Source organism: Lepidochelys kempii, chromosome 4 (assembly GCF_965140265.1).
Source record: "Lepidochelys kempii isolate rLepKem1 chromosome 4, rLepKem1.hap2, whole genome shotgun sequence".
NCBI lineage: Eukaryota > Metazoa > Chordata > Testudines > Cheloniidae > Lepidochelys > Lepidochelys kempii.
The window spans coordinates 13,074,353-13,096,171 of NC_133259.1; the positions used below are offsets into that span (position 1 = coordinate 13,074,353).

The window sequence follows — 21,819 nt, forward strand, 5'->3', positions numbered from 1 at the left end:
GGGAGATATGATTGCAATCTATAAATATATCAGAGGCATAAATACCACAGAGGAGAAGAATTATTTAAGATCAGTACCAATGTGGACACAAGAACAAATGAATATAAACTGGCCATCAGGAAGTTTAGACTTGAAATTAGATGAAGGTTTCTAACCATCAGAGGAGTGAAGTTCTGGAACAGCCTTCCAAGGGAAGCAGTAGGGGCAAAAGACATATCTAGCTTCAAGACTAAGTTTGATAAGTTTATGGAAGGGATGATATGATGGGATAGTCTAATTTTGGCAATTAATTGATCTTCGACCATTAGTGGTAGATATGCCCAATGGCCTGTGATGGGATGTTAGATGGGGTGGGATCTGAGTTACTACAGAGAATTCTTTCCTGGGTGTCTGGCTGGTGAGTCTTTCCCACATGGTCAGGGTTTAGCTGATCACCATATTTGGGGTTGGGAAGGAATTTTCCTCCGGGGCAGATTGGCAGAGGCCCTGGGGGTTTTTCGCCTTCCTCTGCAGCGTGGGGCATGGGTCACTTGCTGGAGGATTCTCTGCACCTTGAAGTCTTTAAACCACGATTTGAGGACATCAGTAGCTCAGACATAAGTTAGGGGTTTGTTACAGTAGTTGGTGGGTGAGATTCTGTGGCCTGCGTTGTGCAGGAGGTCAGACTAGATGATCATAATGGTCCCTTCTGACCTTAAAGTCTATGATTCTATGATTCTGTAACTTGGCCAAAACCAAACCAAGTTTCACCAGACACGCAAAGTCACTTCTCCATCAAGTGTGTTAATGTGCCAAATTTCAAATTCTGGCTGTTTTGGTATAAAATCACCTTAGGCCAGAGACTAGGACTGAAAATTTCTGACTGACAGATGAAAGTTCCAAAAGTTATGAGTGATCAAAACCGGGGCATTAGAATGAAAACCTCTGGCACCTTATGTATAGATGCTGCTCATGTTCCAACTAAGATAACAAAAACAGTGCTATTTTTAGTATATACCTAGTGTATGGGTATGGGAAACCTCTCAGTGGTAATAACACCACTCAGCAGTTCCTTCCTGACCTGACGTTCCATTTGTCCCTGACACTCGGTCTTCATTGTCTTCACTATGTTTTCCATGCGCTGCAATTCCATGTTTTTGTTGTCCAGTTCTCTCCGTAGGTGGTCAATGGTGATGCTGTTGCCAGTGTCCCGATCCCAAAGCCGCTTGTTCTGCTCCTTTTCCAGACTCAGTTCCATCTCTTTTTTATGTACATCAGCCTACAAGAAATTACAGCAGCCATTTCCCTCTTTAAATCATAAAGCCATCCTGTCTTTTGTTTTCCTTAATTTTAGCAACAATCAGTTATAAAGTTAAATCATTCTTACTATATCTTTACCACTAATAAAAGCCAGGATTTCTGGTGAATAGCTAGTTTGATGCTTCTGAGGCACCATCCTTCAACACAGCAATAGCTTTAAACTAACCCTCTTCTAAGTACTACTGCTATCACTATCTTATTTAACATTTCAAGACTTGAAGCCTTTGATACCATTTCTTTGCCAACATACTCTAGCCAAAAAAATCAGCAAAATGAAAAACGCAGCATTGTATCAAAATTAAAAGTGAACCAAATACAAATACTACAGTGCATGCCAAGGAAGGAAATCATCCGCCTTTAACAATAATGAAACCTGTAATTTCATGGCTTGATTTACTCTGTTTGCAGACAGCAATTTGTTGTACGTTGTTTCAATCATTTTTAGCTCAGAAACAAATGCAAAGTTTCAAAAACTGATGCCACAATCCAGAATGGTTAGGCAATTTGGAACATGTTAGTTTAAAAAAGGGGGTAGCAGAATTCTCAGTAGAACACGAAGAGTCTGAAATTTGGGAAGTGGAGGCAGCATGTAGAATATTGAGTAAAGCCAAAGAAAAGGGGAACGAAACGAGAGGCTCCGAGAATGAAAGAATGAACATACACAGTAAAGGCATTGAAACAAATTTAACTTTTCCCCCAATGCCTTGGAGAATATTAGAAACTGAGACTACCTTATTCATCTATTACAGTTTCATTTAATCAGTGACCATAAAACTAAGATGCTTTACGCTTAATTGTATAGTGACTGTCCTGACTCTAGCCTTTGCTACAGCTATAAAGAAGAACAGCCATAGTGGGTCAGACCAAAGGTCCATCCAGCCCAGTATCCTGTCTTCTGACAGTGGCCAATGCCAGGTGCCCCAGAGGGAATGAACAGAACAGGTAATCATCAAGGGATCCATCCCCCATCACCCATTCCCAGCTTCTGGGAAACAGAGACTAGGGACACCATCCTTGCCAGTCCTGGCTAATAGCCATTGATGGACCTACACTCCATGAACTTATCTAGTTCTTTTTTGAATGCTGTCATAGTCTTGGCCTTCACAATATCCTCTGGCAAAAAGTTCCACAGACTGACTGTGCATTGTGTGAAAAAACACCTTCTGTTTGTTTTAAACAGCATACCAGAATGCAATCATGCAAAACTCTTCTTCAGATTTCATGTGTCACCTATTGTACAAGTGACACTAGACAGAGAGTTGGTATACTAATCTCCCAAAACCCAATCATGAAATTACAGAACTCATACACAGAGCAAAAGATGAGTATGATGATGAACTATTACACTTAGCATTGGAAATAGGGTGTATGTATGAAACCAATGATCTGTGATGCACAATTTTGCTACTATCTGTGCAAACTGTACAGGTACCGTTTTGCTTTTATTTTGTTTTTTTAATTTAAGATGTTTTCAGTCTATTGCTAGGGGCTATTTAGAGCAGTTAGAAAAGTCCTGGACCAAAAAAAAAATCTTACAAAGTAGATATGAAAGGAAAAAAGAAGGGAAGATGGGATGCTAACCTAACTTAGCTATGAAGTCAGAGTTAAGGATGGGAACGGGCCATAGAGGATGGATCACTCAATGATGACCTGTTCTGTTCATTCCTTCTGAAGCACCTGGCATTGGCCACTGTCAGAAGACAGGATACTGGACTAGCTGGACCTTTGGTCTGACCCAGTATGCCAGCTCTTCTTATGTTAGGGAGCCTTAACTGTGATTTTCAGTTTCAGATGTTTGCATTTCTTTTCATGTTAACCTTAGCTCTGAATTTCCTGGGTTTCTAATGGAAATGAACCTGTGATGAGGTATGTGCCCCACAAGTAATGAAAGAATTAACTGGAGTAGAGAGCTCAATTAAGGCACCTGGTTGCACCTGAAGGGTGGGCCAGGCCCAATTAAAGATGAATCCCAGCTGGGATGAGGCTGGGTTGTTAGTATGAAGAGAGGAAGCCCAGTCTAGAGGATGGTTGTGGGGAGAAAGTTTGGTAATGCCTCTCTTAGTAGTAGTAGTAGTAGTAAGGGGAGAGACTGGCAGTGTCAAGGAGAAAGCTCCCTGGGATCCTCTCCTGAATAGAGGAGGCTAGTAAGAGTCTAGGAGAGACATGGAGCAAGTACTGAGGTGGAGTAAGCTGATTAAAAAGGCAGAATTGGAACTTCCAGAAAGAGCAAGCATCCTGGTAGATGGTCAATTGAGGAACAGAGCAGGGAAAACCTGAGAGATTAAATGAGAACCTGAGGAGGGCAGAAGTTTGTACTTCTAGTTTGGGATTTTGTTGGGGGACCGAGGGAGGAGCCCTGGCCACTAAAAGAAGGGTGAAACTAGAGAATTTGTGGAAAGAAGGCCTGGAAAAAGGCCATGGAAGGAGGATATCCAGAGAGACAGCAGCAAGGAGTCTAATGGAGCAGAGCTGCTGGCTATAGGGGCCCAGTGTAAAGGAGGGGTCTGGGTTCCCCTGTCCTTCACTGTGGAAGATTGTGTGAAACCTCTAGGAAGGGGTTATGGCTGAATGAAGGCTGTAGGGACCAGAGTTGAGGGCCAAAGTAAGGACGAGAACTATTATTTGTAAGATTTCTTGCTACCCTAGAAGGGGTGGGACTAAATATGACCTGACCAGGGGGCTAAGGTCATAAGAACAGGCAGACCTCTTCCAGGCAGCAGTTGGTGTTAGCAGACTCTCCTTCATGCCTAGCTACAAGGGGTATACCTGCATTGAGTGTGCTCTTTGCAGACCTTTTTGAGGATTTCTGGGGCAGCAAGATTAAATTTATAATAAGTCTCAATCTTAATTATAAAGAGGCTGCCAGCTTTTCATAATAGGCAAGGTGCCAACACAACAGGAACAATAAAAACAAAAGCTCTTAGAAGGTAAGATTAAATTAATGTATTCAATTGATTATGAGACAAACTGATTACTAAAATGGAACTCCCCTATAAATTGTTCTTTAATAGGTTTATTAATCTCAAATTCCTACCAGCAGCTGCTGAAGCTGATCATCCAGATTTCCAGATTCTTGACTGTATTGATCCCGTTCAGTTTGAGCCTCTGCCATCTCAGAATGAGCCAGGTGCAATTGCTTTTCCAGATCTTCTATCTAAAGTATGCATGCAAATAAAAAGACTGCAACAGCTGGGGATAATTATCTTATGGGGCAGTTCCACTCTGAAAAGTACCTATGTACAAAAGGTGCTGCTGTACTCTGAAGATCTGCTCCCTATGTGTATTCAGAAAGATCTACTTGCTTTAGTGATTTTAAAATGAGTTTTTACTATATTTTTTCTTGTTAGCCCTGGAGAGACAACACACCTAGGGGAGAATGAGCTGGCTTCTATTCCCATTCAGACCTCATCAAGAGAATTGTTAACTACAGTCTAAATGCAGAATCTTTATGTTGGTGATGTCTGAGCTAGGGAAAAAACCCAGTTTGATTTGCAGATTCCAAGTTGAGATTGCAGGGTTGGCAATTTGGCAATTTGAAAATTGAGCACATAAACATAGTACCACCCACAATGCTATTACAACACTTTTCAAAGAACTACACTTAAATTTTAAAATCTTTCTTGGCCCTACTAAGATCTTGAAATTACCTTTTTGCAGTCTTTAAAAAACAGCCAACCAACCTTTACTGGTTCTGTCCTATGCCAATGAAACTGATCTCTCTATAATGCAATTATAATTACAGGGGAATAGCACATGTTCTGATTATTAATACCAGTTTATTCAGGAGTGATCCTAAAACTCCTGCCTTTTAGACTAGGGGAGAGTGGGAACATCATGCCAATGATGCTGCTGTTATTCAACAGGAGAGTACAGGACAGATCCATAAGGATCTCCTCGACAAGTCTTATCCCAAAGCCTGGTAGAGGCAGGATTTGCCCTCCCTGTCACTGAGCTGCAATTCTGATTCTAAGGCCTACAGTGCTCTTGGCATAGAGAGAAGGTGAGGGTTGGCTGTGGGGCCCCTGGTAACTGCTGTGCTTGCTAGAAGTACAACACTAAAGGACCATTCCCAGGGCCTTATCTGTCTGCAGTTGCCCACAGGGCCATTCCTAAAGCCCCCTGTGGTGGGGCTCCATGGGAAAGGACATATTATTTATTGCACATAATATCTGTGGGGGGGCGGGGAGGAAATGATGGTCCACACACTCTCACCTACTCCCTGCCTCCTGTGAGAACCCAATCCAGGGGAGAGCCCTCTGTAGGCTCCAGAGGTGTGGGAAGGTACTACCAATGGGGCTAGCCCCCTCGCTTCCATGTGGAACAGATCTGTTAATGGAGAAAGCCCTTCGTGCATAGATCTCCCGAGGAAAATCTGAGCCAGGATTTGGCAGAGTATGGAGAGTCCCTTGCCAAACACAGTGTGGGAACGATGTCCAGATGGAGTAGTACAAAAATAATAGCTTACCCTATACTACCCACTTTCCTCTAAAAATGCTTGTGTCTGGTCATATTCACTTTGTTCTTAAAGATGAAGTGAAATCCTTCAGACAAGCCATGGCCTGAGTGTAAGGTTTTGCGTGTCTGTAGCAATAGCTGATGAAGTCAATAATACCTACAACACAGCAGGGAGCTTCATTCCTTCATCATAAATACATTATCAAATCTATGTGCAAACAAATGGGTTAGCTCTACCTGGAGGTGGTAAACTTTCTCTAATGCAGCAGTCTCCAAACTCTTGAGGGTCATGCCCCCACTAATTCCTGTCCACACATCCCTCCGGAATGAGGCTGTATCTCAGGGGAGAGGGACGCAGACAGGGGTAAAGGGGCCAAGGCTGGGGCTGCGGTTGGAGGTGGGCCTGGGGCTGGGAGCAGGGCTGATGCCAGGGGCCAAAGCTGGGGGCAGAGCCACAGCTGGGCTGCAGTGGGGGCCAGTAGCCAGGTGTGGCTCCGTCCCCAGCCTTGGCCCAGGGCTGGGAATGGAGCCAAGACCAGCAGCCAAGGCTAGGGGCTGGTACAGGGCCAGGACTTGATCCACGCCAAGACTGGTGACAGGGCCAGGTGCAGGGCTGGGAGTCGGAGACATGGCTGGCAGCGGGACCAGAGCAGAGCTGGGGGCAGGGAGGGACAGGGTGGTGCTCCCTCTCCACTCCCGAGGGGCTGGCCTAGTCCCTGCTTCTAGGGTTGCCAATTTTGATTGCATGTATTCCTGGAGATTTCATCACATGACATTAGCTTTAATTTCTGGAGACTCCAGGCCAATCCTGAAGGGTTGGCAACCCTACTTGTTGTGCCCTGCCAGACATTCCTCTGCATCCCCCTAGGGCGTGGCTCCACACTTTGGGTACCTCTCCTCTAATGTGACACACTTAGAGACAGTGTAGGAGACCTATAGAAAAGATTATTAAACAAGGTTGGGGACTAGCTCACAATCAGATGATAAAAAGGCTAAAATTTTCAAATGTGGGCGGGTGCTTATCCTTAGATACTTAAATTAATATTCTGGAACTGAAATAAGTGGCCTGATTTTTCACAAGTCCTAAAAGTACTCCGTACTTGCATCTCACAGTAACTTAATTGGGGAATCAGCCACTTTTCAGAACTCAAGTTTGAAAATTTCAGCTACTTTTCAGTTTACTAAGGTATTTTCCTACCAGAGAGGCTCGAGAGCAGTGTTTGAATATACATAGTTGTAACAGCTTTATTTTGATACCATACGTAATACACCCCTTCTCATCCACAGGAATAATTCTACAGCCAAGCCTGAGATCAGATGCTCTCCAATTTTCAACTTGTCTCTCACTGAAAACTCTGTGTTACTTATACAGTATATGTGGAAGTCAACATGGATACATATGGACTAAAGAGCAGTCCATTTTGTAGGTATCTGAAAGTGATATTTGCTGCAGCTAGTAACATTCGGAGAAGTATTGCACATAAAATTCTGGGTTTCTATTTTTGTTAATAATTCCAAAAGGGAAAAATGCCCAAAGATTGTGTTCTGCAATCATAGATACAGGTGTGGCATCTTCCAGACAAACATCTGTCAGGGATGGTCTAGAGCTGAGGTTGTGTTGGTCCCAGGCTATTAGAGAGACAAGGTGGATGAGGTAATATCTCTTATTGGACCAAATTCTATTGGTCTGGGAGACAAGCTTTGGAGCTTACACAGAGCTCTTTTTCAGGTCTGGAAAATGTACTCAGTGTCACAGCTAAATGCAAAGTGGAACAGATTGTTTAGCATAAGTCGGTAACACATATTTCAAGGGACCATTCAAGTGGAAATGGCCCATAAACACCTCCCCAGTCGTGGGTGGGTGGGAAATATGATTGCACACCCCTAGTTGTCACCTACTACCCAACACTGGAACTCATATTGGGTATCATAAAACAATTACAACCTATATTTGATGGGGACCACATCCTGAAATAAATCTTTCCTAAACCCTTTTTTCTGGCCTTCAAACAACTTCTCTAAGCTCATCATCAGAAGCAAACTCCCCACAGACCGGGACTCGCTAACTCAAAGTGGCACTGGACCCTGCCAGAACAACAGAGGCAAAACTGTATACGTACCTCCACAGCTACAATGATCAACACCCTCCCACCCCAACACACACACTTTTCAAGATCCATGGGTCCTACCTATGCCTGTCACAACATATGGTGTACCTCATCCAGTGTACTAAATGGCCTGATCACAGCTATGTGGGTGAAGCGAGACAATTACTGTGCTCTCGAATGAACTCATGCAGAAAAATTATAAAAGACAAAAACACCATCCATTTCACCTACGGGTGAACACTTTTCACAAAGCCATCACTCCATATCTGATCTCTCAGTTCTCATCCTCAAAGGAAACCTGTACAATATCTTCAAAAGATGAGTCTGGGAGCTTAAATTTGTATCTTTGCTGGATGCTAAAAACCAAGGACTGAATAGTGACACTGGATTTATGGCTTATATACAATCTATAACCCATTAAATCCCACCCCCAGCTTTTTTCCCCTCCTTTTCCCCCATATGACTGGAAAGGTGTTAACGGCCACTTCACCTTGAGTGGTCCTTGAAATCTGTTAACCACTTACACTAAACAATCTCTTCTACCTTGTATTTAGCTGTGACCCTCTGAGTACATTTCCCCGACCTCAAGAAGAGTTCTGGATAAGCTTGAAAGCTTGTCTCTCTCAACAGCAGAAATTGGTCCAATAAAAGATATTACCGCACCCACATTGTCTCTCTCAGATGGTGTAGGTTTACTTGGTCCTGCTTCAGTGCAGGGGGCTGGACTTGATGACCTCTCAAGGTCCCTTCCAGCCCGACATTACTATGATTCTAGTTTAGTGTGCTGCTCTGTTTATCCCAAACAGAATTTGTTAAAATCATCTACATTAAAAAGTACATGGCAAACTGCATTGCTGTTACAGCTGGAACATAACAGAGATTAATTTACAAGCCCAACAAAAAATGTGTTTGGTTTGAGATCTGCTGTGCTTGTTTGGAAACAGTAGAATGAATTTTGATGCACGTGAAACAGAGCAGTAAGTGGAGCCAGACAGAAGGCAGGTTGGCCTGCTTTCAAATGCCCAACATATCTGTTCCATGCTACCTCAAACTTGACCTACCACATCCCTGCTATTCCCTTTCTGGGCCTTTCGTGAACAGAAAATAACAACCATGTCAAATCATACAGCATCTCTACAATGGGAGCAACTTTCCACTAATAAGTAGGAAAAGGCTGCCAAAGTTAACATGATGTGTAGCATAAGCAGGATTTGACTCCAGAAGTCAAATGTTACTGCATAAGTTGTCAGCTCTAATTTTACAGAGAGTGGAGAGCAACAATTTTCAGGTCAGCCTCTGAGGAAAAGGGGGAATTATCCTCGGATAATAATTATGAGATGTCAGAATCACAGCAGAATTATCTATGAAACCAAAGGGCCTAGGTCCAGGGAAGGGAATAAGGAAATGGAAATTCTAAAGAAAGGGCACACAAAATATTGTGGTTAGTGACTCAGAGTTATCTACTGCTGTGCAGGGAAAATCTCTTTGTGGATTTCCTCTGAGTGTTCCCCTGGCCAGTGAGCCATAGTCCCATCACCAGAGACCAGTAGATGCTGGGGGATGCAGAAGAGACAAGGATCATCTCCACAGAGGCCCACTACTTACTCTGGGATTCTGGACTCCCATAGCTCCCTGACAATGGAGCTCCAATGGAGCGGTGTTATCAGGACTTCCCCGGGCCAATTAATACCTCTCCAGTCATGAGGGGGAGGGAAATGATTACACAGCTCTAATTGTCAGCTACCACCTCACACCTGAACCCATATGGGGTATCATCAAACAGTTACAACCCATATTTGATGGGGACCACATCCTGAAAGAAATCTGTCATTCTGTGGCCTTCACTTGTGCAACGCCTCAAGTATTTTTGATGAGAGAGCGCGAGATATTTATATTGAAATAGGCATTTTTTAGGGGAACAGTCTCAAACTAACCTTGTGAACTCTGAGAAAGAATTATACTGTAGAGGCTACTGTCATCACCACACAGAAACGGAACTTTGATGTACGTGTTCAGTTTTTGTAGCTCTCGTGTATTTCGGAATGAGGAAATAATGGTAATACAACCCCTCTCCCAATTACTGCTGAAGTAACTCTTCCATTCCCATTTGGGGAAGGGCACTGACTTCAGTCTTTGTATTTTCTTGTAAGAGGGATCCCAGAAAGGGATGTGGAATTGGGGTGGGGAGGTGACATGAAATAAATTCTCTGAAAAGTGAATGGATGCAGTGAACTTCTGGAGTGGAACTGGCTGGAGTGAACTTCTCTCCATTTGTCTAAGGTAATTGATCACCAAAAGGTAGAGGTGTAGGAAAACGATTTGCTGCCCATATTCTGAGTCGGGGATTTTCAGTGTGCTATCAAACTTGCTGCTATGAAGAAGAAAAGCAGCTTAAACCTGCAGGTGCTGACAAACGCTGTCTTTCCATCTGGGTCACTTCAAAATACTTAAATACTAACACTATTTTCCTACACAAGCAATTGCTGTAGTAGCCATGGGGGTTTTATGTGATTCCAAATGGTTCATGATTGGGCAGGTGCCTGAAACCACACACTCTCAGTTGAGGTATGATCCGCCCTATGAAAACCTTTGAGAGAACCCCTGAGAGAAGGCATGTTCATGAAACAGCCAAATGAAATAGTATTGGGACTGTGGAAAGGTAGATGGGAGAGGAGATTGGTAAACAGAATAAAGGATTTGTGAGGAAGCTTGTTGATTGGGTCAAATGAAGCTGCTGTAATTGGTGATTCAAGACCAAAGTGCCTCGGCCTGTACTTGTGGTTATGGCTATGGTTCTCTCTCTTTCTCTGGCCAAAGCATTCTGGTCTGAACTGCCAATTACAGCAGCTTTATTTGATCTAATCAAGTTTCCTTTAACTAATGGATAAAAAATTAACATTCCAAATGCCGATTAGGGCTCTTGATCTGTTTATAACAGATTAGTTTCCCCTTTGATTTCCCAAGATAGAAGGTTATTGGAGAACACTTCTGGGTGCTATGGCTCATGCAAGAAGCTCTTTTTATTTGCCTAATTGTGTCTTCTTGACACATTCTCTACCATTTTAGGAGACATAATGCCTTTGATCCACATATTCAACTGCTATTTAAAGTCTATGGTCCTCTGCATTGATATCCAGATGGAATCATTTGCCACTAATTTTGATCTGTGTGCTCCTCTAATTTGTTTGTTAGAGAACAATGTTATTTGTTCTTAAACACAGGGGTGCTGGAACAGTTTTTATAGTGGGGGTGCTGAGAGCCATTGAACCAAGCAAACCCTATATATAATGGAAACCACTTCAAGCCAGCTCCTATGCTTAAACGTGGTATATAATACAATAGTTTGGAAAGAACAACAGTGCCGTGGATAAAAGAATAGTGATCTATCTGATCAGCCATTGAATTTCTCTGAAACAACACCTTTTCAAATGAGAGTGTGATTGTCTTTTTCTGAACTATACAGTGTATTTCAGGAGAAAGCCCATGTACCAAGTTCAGCTGGAGCTATTACGAACACTACAGTCCACACACACCTTGTCTTCATACATCCTTTTAGCTTCCCGTAATTCAGAACGCAGCTGAGAAACAGTGGATTCCAGTTGACTGACCTGACGCATGTACATTGAATTCTGGTTTCGTGTTTGTTCCCTAAGAAAAATTTTGAAAGGAAGGGAAAAAAGGGTGTGAGCGCTGCCAAAGCATGATACGTACACAGCTATGCTAAAGATGTGATCCCTAGGCTTCACAGTATTAAGTGTACTTGCAGTCTGAAATGTGACAATATGAAAATGTCTTACCTTCTTACCTAACAGATCTGCTCCTTCTGTATTCAGCCACATTTAGTTAATTTAATGACAAAAATAAGGTGTTACTGCTTTTATTTCGGTTTACAATTCTGGCTCATGTATCATCAACACACATGTTAATTAAGTTTTAATTGGGGAGCCAGAGTCTGCCTTTAGTTGCACCAGAGGACTGCACAAGTGGAACTCTGGGCAGAATTCAGCTCACAGAATCTTTATCACGGGTGATTATGTGCAAGTCACCCATGGCCCAATTTGACTTCCAAACCCCAGCTTGAGTTTGCAGGGTTGGCAGATAGAAAACTAATCTTTTAACACGTAAACTGAGCACATCTGACCTAGAGTCATCAAGAGACCATCAACAGGGAACCACCATGCCATTTTCCAGTCAATCAGCAATGCCAACATTGGCCATATATGTGGCTTTTCCACAGGATCTTCTATAAGATTCATCACTATTTATTTCTGCCAGTAAACATCACAAGAATTCATCCATTTTTGTTTATGATACAGATGACAAGAAATATATTGTCGGGAATGAATTTTGGACCAGAATCCGACCAACTCTTGATGGTTAAGGCTTCCAGTCATTTCTGCACAGCCCCACTTCTGCTTAATTTATATAAGGCTGGTGCAGAAAGCTCCCCGCAGCAATCTTTTCCGCTCTGTGGGTGGGTATAGAGATGGAGCAGGGCCATGGTCCCACTTTTTCCTAGTTCTGCTTCCCAAAGAGGGGAGGAAGAGAAGCAGTCCCTGTGATAGAGAGTGCAGGGAATGCTATTGTGAGCATTCCCCATCCAGATGTGCAAGTGGGGAATGTTCTTGTTCACTACACTACTTTGCAGTGTTGCAGGAGCTGCTCATAACTCAGGACTCAGAGATTTGCTCAAAGGCACAAAAATAAATTTATGTCAGTCAGGAAAAGAGCCCAGGACTGATTCTCCTCTCACCTGCACCAGAGTAACTCCAATAACTCATTTGACTTACCTTGTTTCTGACTGAGACCTGGTCTACACTAGGGTAAGGGATCGATCTAAATTACGCAACTTCAGCTACGTGAATAACATAGCCAAAGTCGACATACTTAGAGCTACTCACCGCCGTGTCTTCACTACGGTGAGTCGACTGCTGCCGCTCCTCCGCCAACTCTGCCTGCGCCTCTTGTGGCGGTGGAGTACAGGAGTCGACGGGAGAGCGCTCAGGGATCGATTTATTGCGTCTAGACTAGATGCGATAAATCGTCCCCCGCTGGATTGATCGCTGCCCGCCGATCCGGCAGGTCGTGTAGACATACCCTCAGAGTCAGTTCCCATGTCTCCTGATTCTCAGAGCTTTGCCTTACGCACAAGACTATGTTCCCCTCTATCTACTTTGTACCTTTTTTAGATTTCGCCTCCCACGATTTCTGCAGCGGTTGATTAACTCTGAAGCAAAGTTACTAAGAAATCTTATCATGCTAGCAGAGAGTGTATGCTAGCAGAAGGAGACCTCTCTAGAAGCAAGGTTACTTTTTATGTGTTCTACAGTATAACTGAGAAACATACTGAATGATCTCCATCTGGCTTTGGATACTATTTGCATGGCTGCGTGCACTGTTGGTTTTATCAGTCAGTGCTGCCACCTCCTGTTCATGTTCATTGATTAGTTGCTCAATCCTATTTGAAAAAAAAAGAAGAAGAATGGTTACAATTGTAGACAAAGTATTACCCACTGCATAAACTGTAGAAAAGAATATTTCCCCAGTAGTCACAAGTTTAAAGATTTGGGGGATTTGTCATGAATGTAATCAATTGTATAAAAATTAATTCAGAGTTTATTTTGATGACATAACTAGATAATTCAATTAGAAAGTTGGAGAAGTTGCAATTTATTGAACCAAGGAAGGCCAAAGTTCTGAACAAAAAAACCAAACACAAGAAAGAGATGAGGGGAAAAACCAGGAAAATAAAAGATGAAAAATAAAAGACATGTCATCCACACATTGTTATTTACATTAAAGCACTACCATGTACTAGACAAAGTGTACAACAATCTGCACTGGCTACATAAATCGCAAGCTCAGTTGCTTATTTTAATCAGAGAGAGGGGAAGAGCCATGATTTGAAAAAAGCAAAAAGCACTGTAAGGATTTTTTGCAGTGTTACTTAAAATACCTCGTCATTTCTTCTATTTTCCATCTTTCTTTAGAAAGCTATTGATTTTATCCTAACCAGCTTTAACAATAGTGCTGCTCTCCACACAAGAATGATTTAAACTGTTTTAGTTCTAGTCATTAACAAGCATGCCTATATTAGGAAAATATTAACATGACATGGTAAAGAACATGAAAGTCAGAGAATCCTCCTACTACAACCCAATGGAAATGGTTTTGCTCAGACGCTTCCAAAATATTGACCTTTCAGCAGAGATCATGTCTGGAAATTGTTAGATGTGTCAGAAAGTTATGAGCATTTAAAAATACAAAGCTAGAATAGAAGCAGATAAACCCTCAATAATAGTGACTGCTACTGCACCCCACACTTATTACAGTACCAGCATCTGGTACAAAAAATAATTCATCCTGGAAAAGTGAGGAAGTGTTGGTACCTGAACTATAATAGTGATTAAATAGGGAAAAGGTACCTATCTTGATGTTGTTGAAGCAGAAGTTCTGTTTTGGCCTGTGATTCTTTTTTCAGTGATTCAAGTTGTTCCTCCAACTGTTGTAAGTAAATTACAGTGTTGTTTATAGTGAGTAATCACTCTCACCCACCAGTAAATGAAAACACAATCTAAATCAATAGTACAGTTTAAGAAACCAAGGTTCATTTCTTGAACAGTTTCCATAATTTACACAAGCAAGGTTAAATTCTGGCTGTAAGCTACAGAGCTGAGTTGGGGACAGTACAGAGACAAATCACCCTAGTGTGAGTTCAGCCAGTGTGCTCCTCCTTAAAGATGTTACAGCATGTGCTTCTCTGTGCCTGGCCTGCTGCCCATGGGGAATATGGTCACAGTTGGACTCCTGCCTGCCCCCTTTCCATGGGCTAGTGTAGAAAGCAGTGCTAGCCCTGCCATCTTTGCACTCCCTGAGCTCAAAGACTCCTGTGTAGCTGGCCACTGAATGGGATGTGTAAAGGGCGTGAGGCTCTTTGCGCCCTCTGTCTGTCTTCACTAGGAAAGAAAGGTGTTCTTACCTTGAGTTAACTGTCTTCACTAGGATTTGACCTGAAGTAAAGGCATTTGTAGTTTTTACACAAGTTAGCAGGTTGAGTTAAAAACTATAGGGGACCTTGGGGTTTACCTTGAGTTGCTAACTAATTATTATTTGTATTGTCGTAGTGTCCAGCAATCCCAGTCATGGACCAGGGCTTCACTGCGCTAGTGCTGTACAGATAGAATAAAGGAAGTCCCTGCCCCAAAGAGCTTACTTGTGTGAAAGCTACACAATTCCTCGTTGTCTTCACTAGGATTTCACCTCGAGTTAGCAGACAAGTTAAGAACACACCTTTTTTGTCCTAATAAAGACAAGACCATCACTTGCTTGTCCACCAGCACAGTGGCCAAGGCGCAATCTGGCCCTAAGCCAATGACATTGCGTCAACAAAGGAATCTTCAATAGCCAGCACTGATTTCTGCAGGGCTTCATCTCACAAAAGGCTGAGTGCTCTTAACGTCTATCTAAATCAATAGAAGTTGAGGGCCCTTGACACATCACAAGATGTGCTCAGCACTGTACAGATTCAGGCCATTATTGATTAATATTGTTGCCCTTTGGCCAATATTTGGGGCATCGCTGCATTGTTTCCATTAGGAGGCGAAACTGATGATGGAGCCAGGCATTTCTTTGATACCATTAAGAAAGAATGTATACAAAAACCCGTTTCCCTGAACATAGTAGGAACACACAACAGCAGCCAGTTTCCTTGCTCACAAGCATGTTTAGAAGATAACCAAAAGAGACTCAGCTTAGGAGCCAGGGAACTGCTGAAATCACAAGCCCTTGCATCTTTATAGGAAGGCAAATTGATATATTGACCTAAAATATCTTCCCCAGGGCTCCCAAGAGTGCGGAGTGGACAAGGCCAGAGGATCCACCACTACACGGATTGTCCGGAGCTCTCTTGTGCAGGAGGTGGGAGTGGTGTGCCTGGGGATCATGCAGCACCCCGAAGCAGCCTTTGTGAATTGACTCCACAGCTGCTCCGAGGCCGGGAAAGGATTCAGCTACTTGAGCCAGGCACTGCATTGTGAATTTGGCTCTCAGAGTGTTTTTACATAACAAATAGTCATCTGGAAGCTTACACCACTAACTGTCAGGAAAAGTAGTGTTCTCCCCACTCACCGGGAAAATCCTCCCTTTGAAATACGACACATCTGAGTCTAAATCTCGCAGGACTTTACTAAAAGCTGTGCCCAGGTTGCGGATATGGAGACCGCTGATGTTCTCGTGCTCATATACCCTCTTGCCTGTGCTGTCTTCATAGTCCACTAGGACGCCCCGCAGTTCATGGAGCACTTCCTCATGGCCATGTACCATCTTTTTCAGATGCTCAGTTTGGCTATTGGCCTCCCTCAGCATCTCCTCCTGAAGGTGGTTGGCTGTTTCCAGTTCATGAACTGTAGCGTGTAGCTGTATTTTGATGTCCTCCTGGCTCTGGGATTCTCTTCGTCTGTATTTCAGAAAGGAAGACATCCAAGAAATATTGAAAGTGATAATGGTGTACAATGTTTGTCTTTATCCTGTCTGATATGGGGGGAGGTTTATAATCACTGTTTCTGCAAATTATGGAATCTGGTCTGTTTTCTGAAACTACGGGCCAGACCTTGCACGCTGCCATGACTACTGCTGCCTAAGGCTCCTTCCAGGAGAACCCTCCTTGCACTTGGGGACCAGTTCCATCACCTGCTGCAGTCCTTCTCTTTCTCGCAAGCCCACATGGGAGCTGTGTAACATTTACCCGATACACGACAATGGGCTAGTCTCGGATGTAAGCATGCATACCTGATATCCACAAGAGCATCTCTCTCCATTTGCACCTCCTGAAGTTTGGTCTGCAAATCAACGATTGTCTGTCTTAAATTGAACTTCTGTTGTTCATGCAGTTCAGTGTTCTGGACAAACAAAACAGGCAAATTATTGAATATTTGACCAAAAATAAATGTAATTAAGGGTAATATGATCATTCATAATAAGATACATTTTTAAGTGTTCTCAGATACCCAGTTGTTGCTCTGTGCTGTGGTGCAGGTGTATTGGGGGCGCTATTGGAGGGGGCATGGCAAGAGTGCTGCTGTTCTGAGGCACACTGGGAGCTACGGCAGCTGAGAACAGGTAAGAGGCTGCTCTGAATGTGCTGTTGACCAAACTCTCCCCTGGCCAGTCCAGGAATCCAGTATGTAAGAAAGCCATGGCAGCCACACCCAGGAATCTGTCCCAAAGTCTTCAACTCACATCATTTAGCCTCTTCTGCAGATCTCTGACTTGCTGGGAGTACTCTTCCAAGATGCTCTCAATGTGCTCTTTTCCAGGATAACTAGTGTTTCTCTTCTGGGTATCAATGTCCACTTCATATTTAGAGTACAGGACAGTTTTGGGTGGACTACTGCCAGCACTAGCAGAGGTAGAGGTTTCCATCACTGTGCTGCGAATGGAAGATGCTAATACATTCTGATTGCCGAAAAGTGGGCTAGCAGCACCTGAAATTAGAGAATATTATATATTTAAAATGGAATCCTTATGTGAAAATAAAATAATTCTTTACACCTGTGCAAACTAAGAGCCAAATAAGTGTTCTGCCCATTCTATTCAAGACAGTGGAGAATCAAGCCCATATACTTTAGAAGTCAGCTTTTTCTAAAGATTGTATAGGCCCCATCCATTCTTGCAATGCATCTTGTCATGTACACCAGTGCAGAGTGGGTGTGAGATACTGCAAGATCAGATTCGTAACATTTTAAACCCACTATGCTCTCACTTTGCACTGGTGAAAATGGTGCCACAAGGTGCAGGGCAATGGTAAGTCAGGCCCTTTGGCCTCAGTCCTTAGACTACAGGATGATCACTGCCAAGTAAGGGAATCCTCTGATGGTGTTCAGCTTGTGGTAGCTCCTATGCCACCCACCCTTGTATCTGGTGAAAGTGGCATGGCCAGGGCATCCTTGCACCCCAGTGATCCCTGGCTGGCTTAACCGCACGTTGGGACCATTGGCAATCTGGGAGCCACCCTAATTTACACTGTGGGGGACCCAGTTTATAGCAATCTAGGAATCAGGAGAGTGCAAAAGCAGATTAAAGCCACCTTTGCACACATGTCCAACCCCCATCCACTATCATAACACATCTGCACCTCTTTGTTAATTCACTAAAATCAGATTAGGAAAGGGATAGATAATAAAAGAGAAAATATCATAATGCCACTATATAAATCCTTAGTATGCCCACACCTTGAATATCACATAGGGCTCTGGTCCCTCATCTCCAAAATGATATATTAGAACTGGAAAAAGTACAGAGAAGGGCAACAAAAATTATTAGGGGTATGGAACAGCTTCCATATAGGAGAGATGAAAAAGACTGGGACTGTTCATTTTAGAAAAGAGACAGCTAAGGTGAGGATATGACAGAGGTCTATAAAAATCATGACTGGTGTGGAGAAAGTGAAGAAGGAAGTGTTATTTACCCCTTCGTGTAACACAAGAACCAGAGGTCACCCAATGAAATTAATAGGCAGTAGGTTTAAAACAAATATAAGGAAGTACTTCGTCTTCATATAATGCACAGTCAACCTATAGAACTCATTGCCAAGGGACGTTGTAAAGACCTAAACTATAACTGGGTTCAAAAAAGAATTAGATACGTTCACAGAGGATAGGTCCATCAATGGCTATTAGCCAAGATGGGCAGGGATATAACCCCATGCTCTGGGCGTCCATAAACCGCTGACTGCCAGAAGCTACAACTGGATGACAGGGGATGGACCAATCGATAATTGCCCTGTTCTGTTCTTTACCTGTTAAACATCTGGCACTGGTCACTGTTGAAAGACAGAATACTGGGCTAAATGGAGCATTGGTCTGACCCAATATGGCCATTCTTTTGTTCTTATGTAGATATTTTTAGATTATTCAGAATTCAAGACACCAATTTTAAAACAACAGTTTTGAAACACCAGTTTTGCTAAAAGGTGCTTCAACCTTAAGTGTAAAATTTCAACCCTTATGCACCCTTTTTTTCACAAAAAGAAAAGGAGTACTAGTGACACCTTAGAGACTGCCACAAGTACTCCTTTTCTTTTTGCGAATACAGACTAACACGGCTGCTACTCTGAAACCTTTTTTAACAATAACGCTTGAGTGGGACAGTTTGCACAACTGAGATAACTTGATGTTAAATGAATTCTCAATATTGTTAAACTGTATTTCCTACTTACCCCCACTGGGAATGTTGCCACTTGATAAAGTCTCTTCATGACTCAGAGAATGTGTGATTGATTCCATCGTAAATTTGGTTGCTTCTTCCTGGAGTTTCAGAGTCTCTTTTGTTTGTCTTTCCAGTGCTTCCCTGCAAAATTATATGTGTGAGTATAGGTTGAGAGTACAATGTATGAATAGAGGAAGGTATCCAATCGCACGGTGTCACCACAGATAGTATCTGAAATGAATAACTAATAATGTCATTTTATAGTCTCCATTTAGCGGCATTCTCCACACACAAGGTCTGCGTTCACATTTAGCAAGAAAGTGCCAGATCTTCAACTCTTGTAAATTTGTGTAGCTCCACTGAAATCAGTTGAGCTGTGCTGATATACACCAGCCAAGATTTGTCCCAAAGGGGCTGAACACAAAATACAACAAAACAAAACACTCCATTAAACAAATAAAAACAACCTGTTCGGATCATATCAAAACAAGATTCCTTTTTTCCCCCGCCACTTACTTTTTCTCCTGATTGGCTGGTGAAATACCATCTACTGATAGAACCGTAGACCTTCTGTTTTACCATGTAAAGTTTGCATGGCTGATTGAGTTGTTAATGCTTTTGTCAACCAACCAATCAAACGGTTAACGAGAAATTTCATATGGAACTCTGACAAGTGCTATGGGACTGTATTTTTCAGACGTTACATGGAGACACTTCAGGGTTGTAAAGAGAAGAAACCCTCTAAAATAAGAGAAAACATTTGATCAATTAAACACACTGATCTCCAGCCCAGAAACAAGGATTCTCCTACCTCACAGCATGACATCACCCATAGTAATGCAGAGTTTCAAATCTTATTTGTCTGAAGTCACTTAGGCAGCACAACATTTCTTAAAAACATACCTAGCCTTTTGAAGAAGGAAGGACGAGGAAGGAAAGGAGAAAATGGGAAGGGCACAGGAAAGGAGATATTTCTAAATGTGGATCTATATCCTATTTTTGAATCCTAGACTGCTCATGAAAATGGACAAAATGCTAGATTTTTAAAAGATGCTAAAGACATCAGGAGGGAAAATCTGCAATCAAGCTTACCTTCTCATGGGTGCAAATGCAGTTAAGTGTGCTGGGTGTGACTGAAGCCTCAGGCAGTAATGGCCAGATTGTTACTGGCACTGTGGGTGTGCAGGGGATGGAAGTAATGAGCCCCCCCGTGAGTTTCAAACAAGGCTCTGTCTCAGTCAAGTCTCTGAACTCAAGACCTGATGGACTACTCCTTCCTTGAGGCCTCAAGGGCACACGTTGCCCCAGCGGGAGAGGTTGGGGTACGGAGGAAGCAAGCCTGTGCACTCTGCATTGCCCCATGGAGCTCGATAGGTGCTGCACAGGAAATTTATAACTTGATCTGAAGTACTTGTTGCACCTTGGAGACTAACCAATTTATTTGAGCATAAGCTTTCGTGGGCTACTGCCCACTTCATCAGAGGCGTAGATTCTATGCATCTTCTTACTATATGTTCCAGTCTAGCTAGTCTCTAAGGTGCCACAAGTACTCCTTTTCTTTTTTGTGGATACAGTCTAACTCAGCTGCTACTCTGAAACCTGAATCTCTATTGTAATTAGAGGGTGCTTCATTCACCGTACGGATATTACTACACAACACCTCAACTTCACCTCACACCTCAATAGCCTGATATTTGAAGTGCTCAGATGGAGCCCTCTAATTGAAATAAAACAAAAACCAAGTTTATAAACTTGGGGCCAGATTCACTGATACACTCCATGTGCTTTGCATCACCAAATGGGTGCAAAGCAGCCAGAAGCTACTCGTAAATCCAATCCAAAGAGTGTTAAAACTGCCCCATGAATCTCAGTTGTTAGGGCTGAAGCCCAGTGACGATACTTTTCAGGCAAGATTTTCAATTATTTGATGCGTAACTATATGCCTAAAATATGCATCTAACTGGCATAATTGTGAGTGTAAATTAGTTAACTGCAAACATCAAAGGACAAATAAACAAAAGGCAGAAAGAGTCCTAAAAGGGCCTCACATCACTTTTACCCGAGGGACTGAGGCACAATGTAACAGTATAAAAATGTAAGTAAAAGAGAATCAGGCCATAAAAGTTTAATTATTACCCCAAGGCCATATTCTACCCTTCATCTTTGTGCAAAAGTCCCGCTGTCATCAGTAAGAATGCCACTGTCGATTGAGGAAGTACCTGGCCCTAACTATTACTCTGGTATCAACAATGCAATTCATCCCTTTCCACAGAATGGCTTTGACATCGGTGCACTTTGTAACACATTTCTTCCTTATCTCTGCTGTCACATTATTGCGAAGAAGACTGTCTTTTAATTTTCTGGTCATGTCGAAGTTCAATAATCAAGGTGTACACTGTAAGGGTAAACAGCAGGGTATTTTAAAAATAACTTCACTAATAAACAAACAAAAAAGACAGACACTACCTTAATTCCTGGATATTCTTGCTCATTGTAACAGTGTCTGCAAAGAATAATAGCAATCTTTATTTTTCTTCACATTTTACAAATCAACTTTCTCTCTTAAATGAATTTTGAACTGAAGCAATGTAACACTGTAGAAATAAGTCCACAAATATTAAACAATTAGTTGTTTATATTTGCTTTGGAAAGTTTTTCTTTGTTTCCTAAGTAATATTGTGAGGCATAAACACAACTATATGTTTTATAAGAGGGGCCAGCTGTGATGGGGTGACTGGCCCCTTTAAGAGGT

The 21,819-nt window shown here is 42.5% G+C and overlaps 1 protein-coding gene across 1 annotated transcript in view; it reads right to left on the reverse strand.

The window, feature by feature from the left end:
- CCDC158 (coiled-coil domain containing 158) overlaps positions 1 to 21,559 on the reverse strand; it is a 62,593-nt gene extending 41,034 nt beyond the window's left edge. Inside the window, exons 1-10 of the mRNA XM_073340430.1 lie at positions 21,534 to 21,559; positions 19,078 to 19,208; positions 17,100 to 17,344; positions 16,650 to 16,759; positions 15,990 to 16,317; positions 14,288 to 14,364; positions 13,210 to 13,320; positions 11,396 to 11,510; positions 4,334 to 4,453; positions 1,061 to 1,258 (exon numbers count right to left, since the gene is read on the reverse strand). Coding sequence (XP_073196531.1) covers positions 1,061 to 1,258; positions 4,334 to 4,453; positions 11,396 to 11,510; positions 13,210 to 13,320; positions 14,288 to 14,364; positions 15,990 to 16,317; positions 16,650 to 16,759; positions 17,100 to 17,344; positions 19,078 to 19,208; positions 21,534 to 21,559 — 1,461 coding nt within the window. The remainder of the gene's footprint in view (positions 1 to 1,060; positions 1,259 to 4,333; positions 4,454 to 11,395; positions 11,511 to 13,209; positions 13,321 to 14,287; positions 14,365 to 15,989; positions 16,318 to 16,649; positions 16,760 to 17,099; positions 17,345 to 19,077; positions 19,209 to 21,533) is intronic.
- Between the last annotated feature and the right edge of the window lie 260 nt (positions 21,560 to 21,819).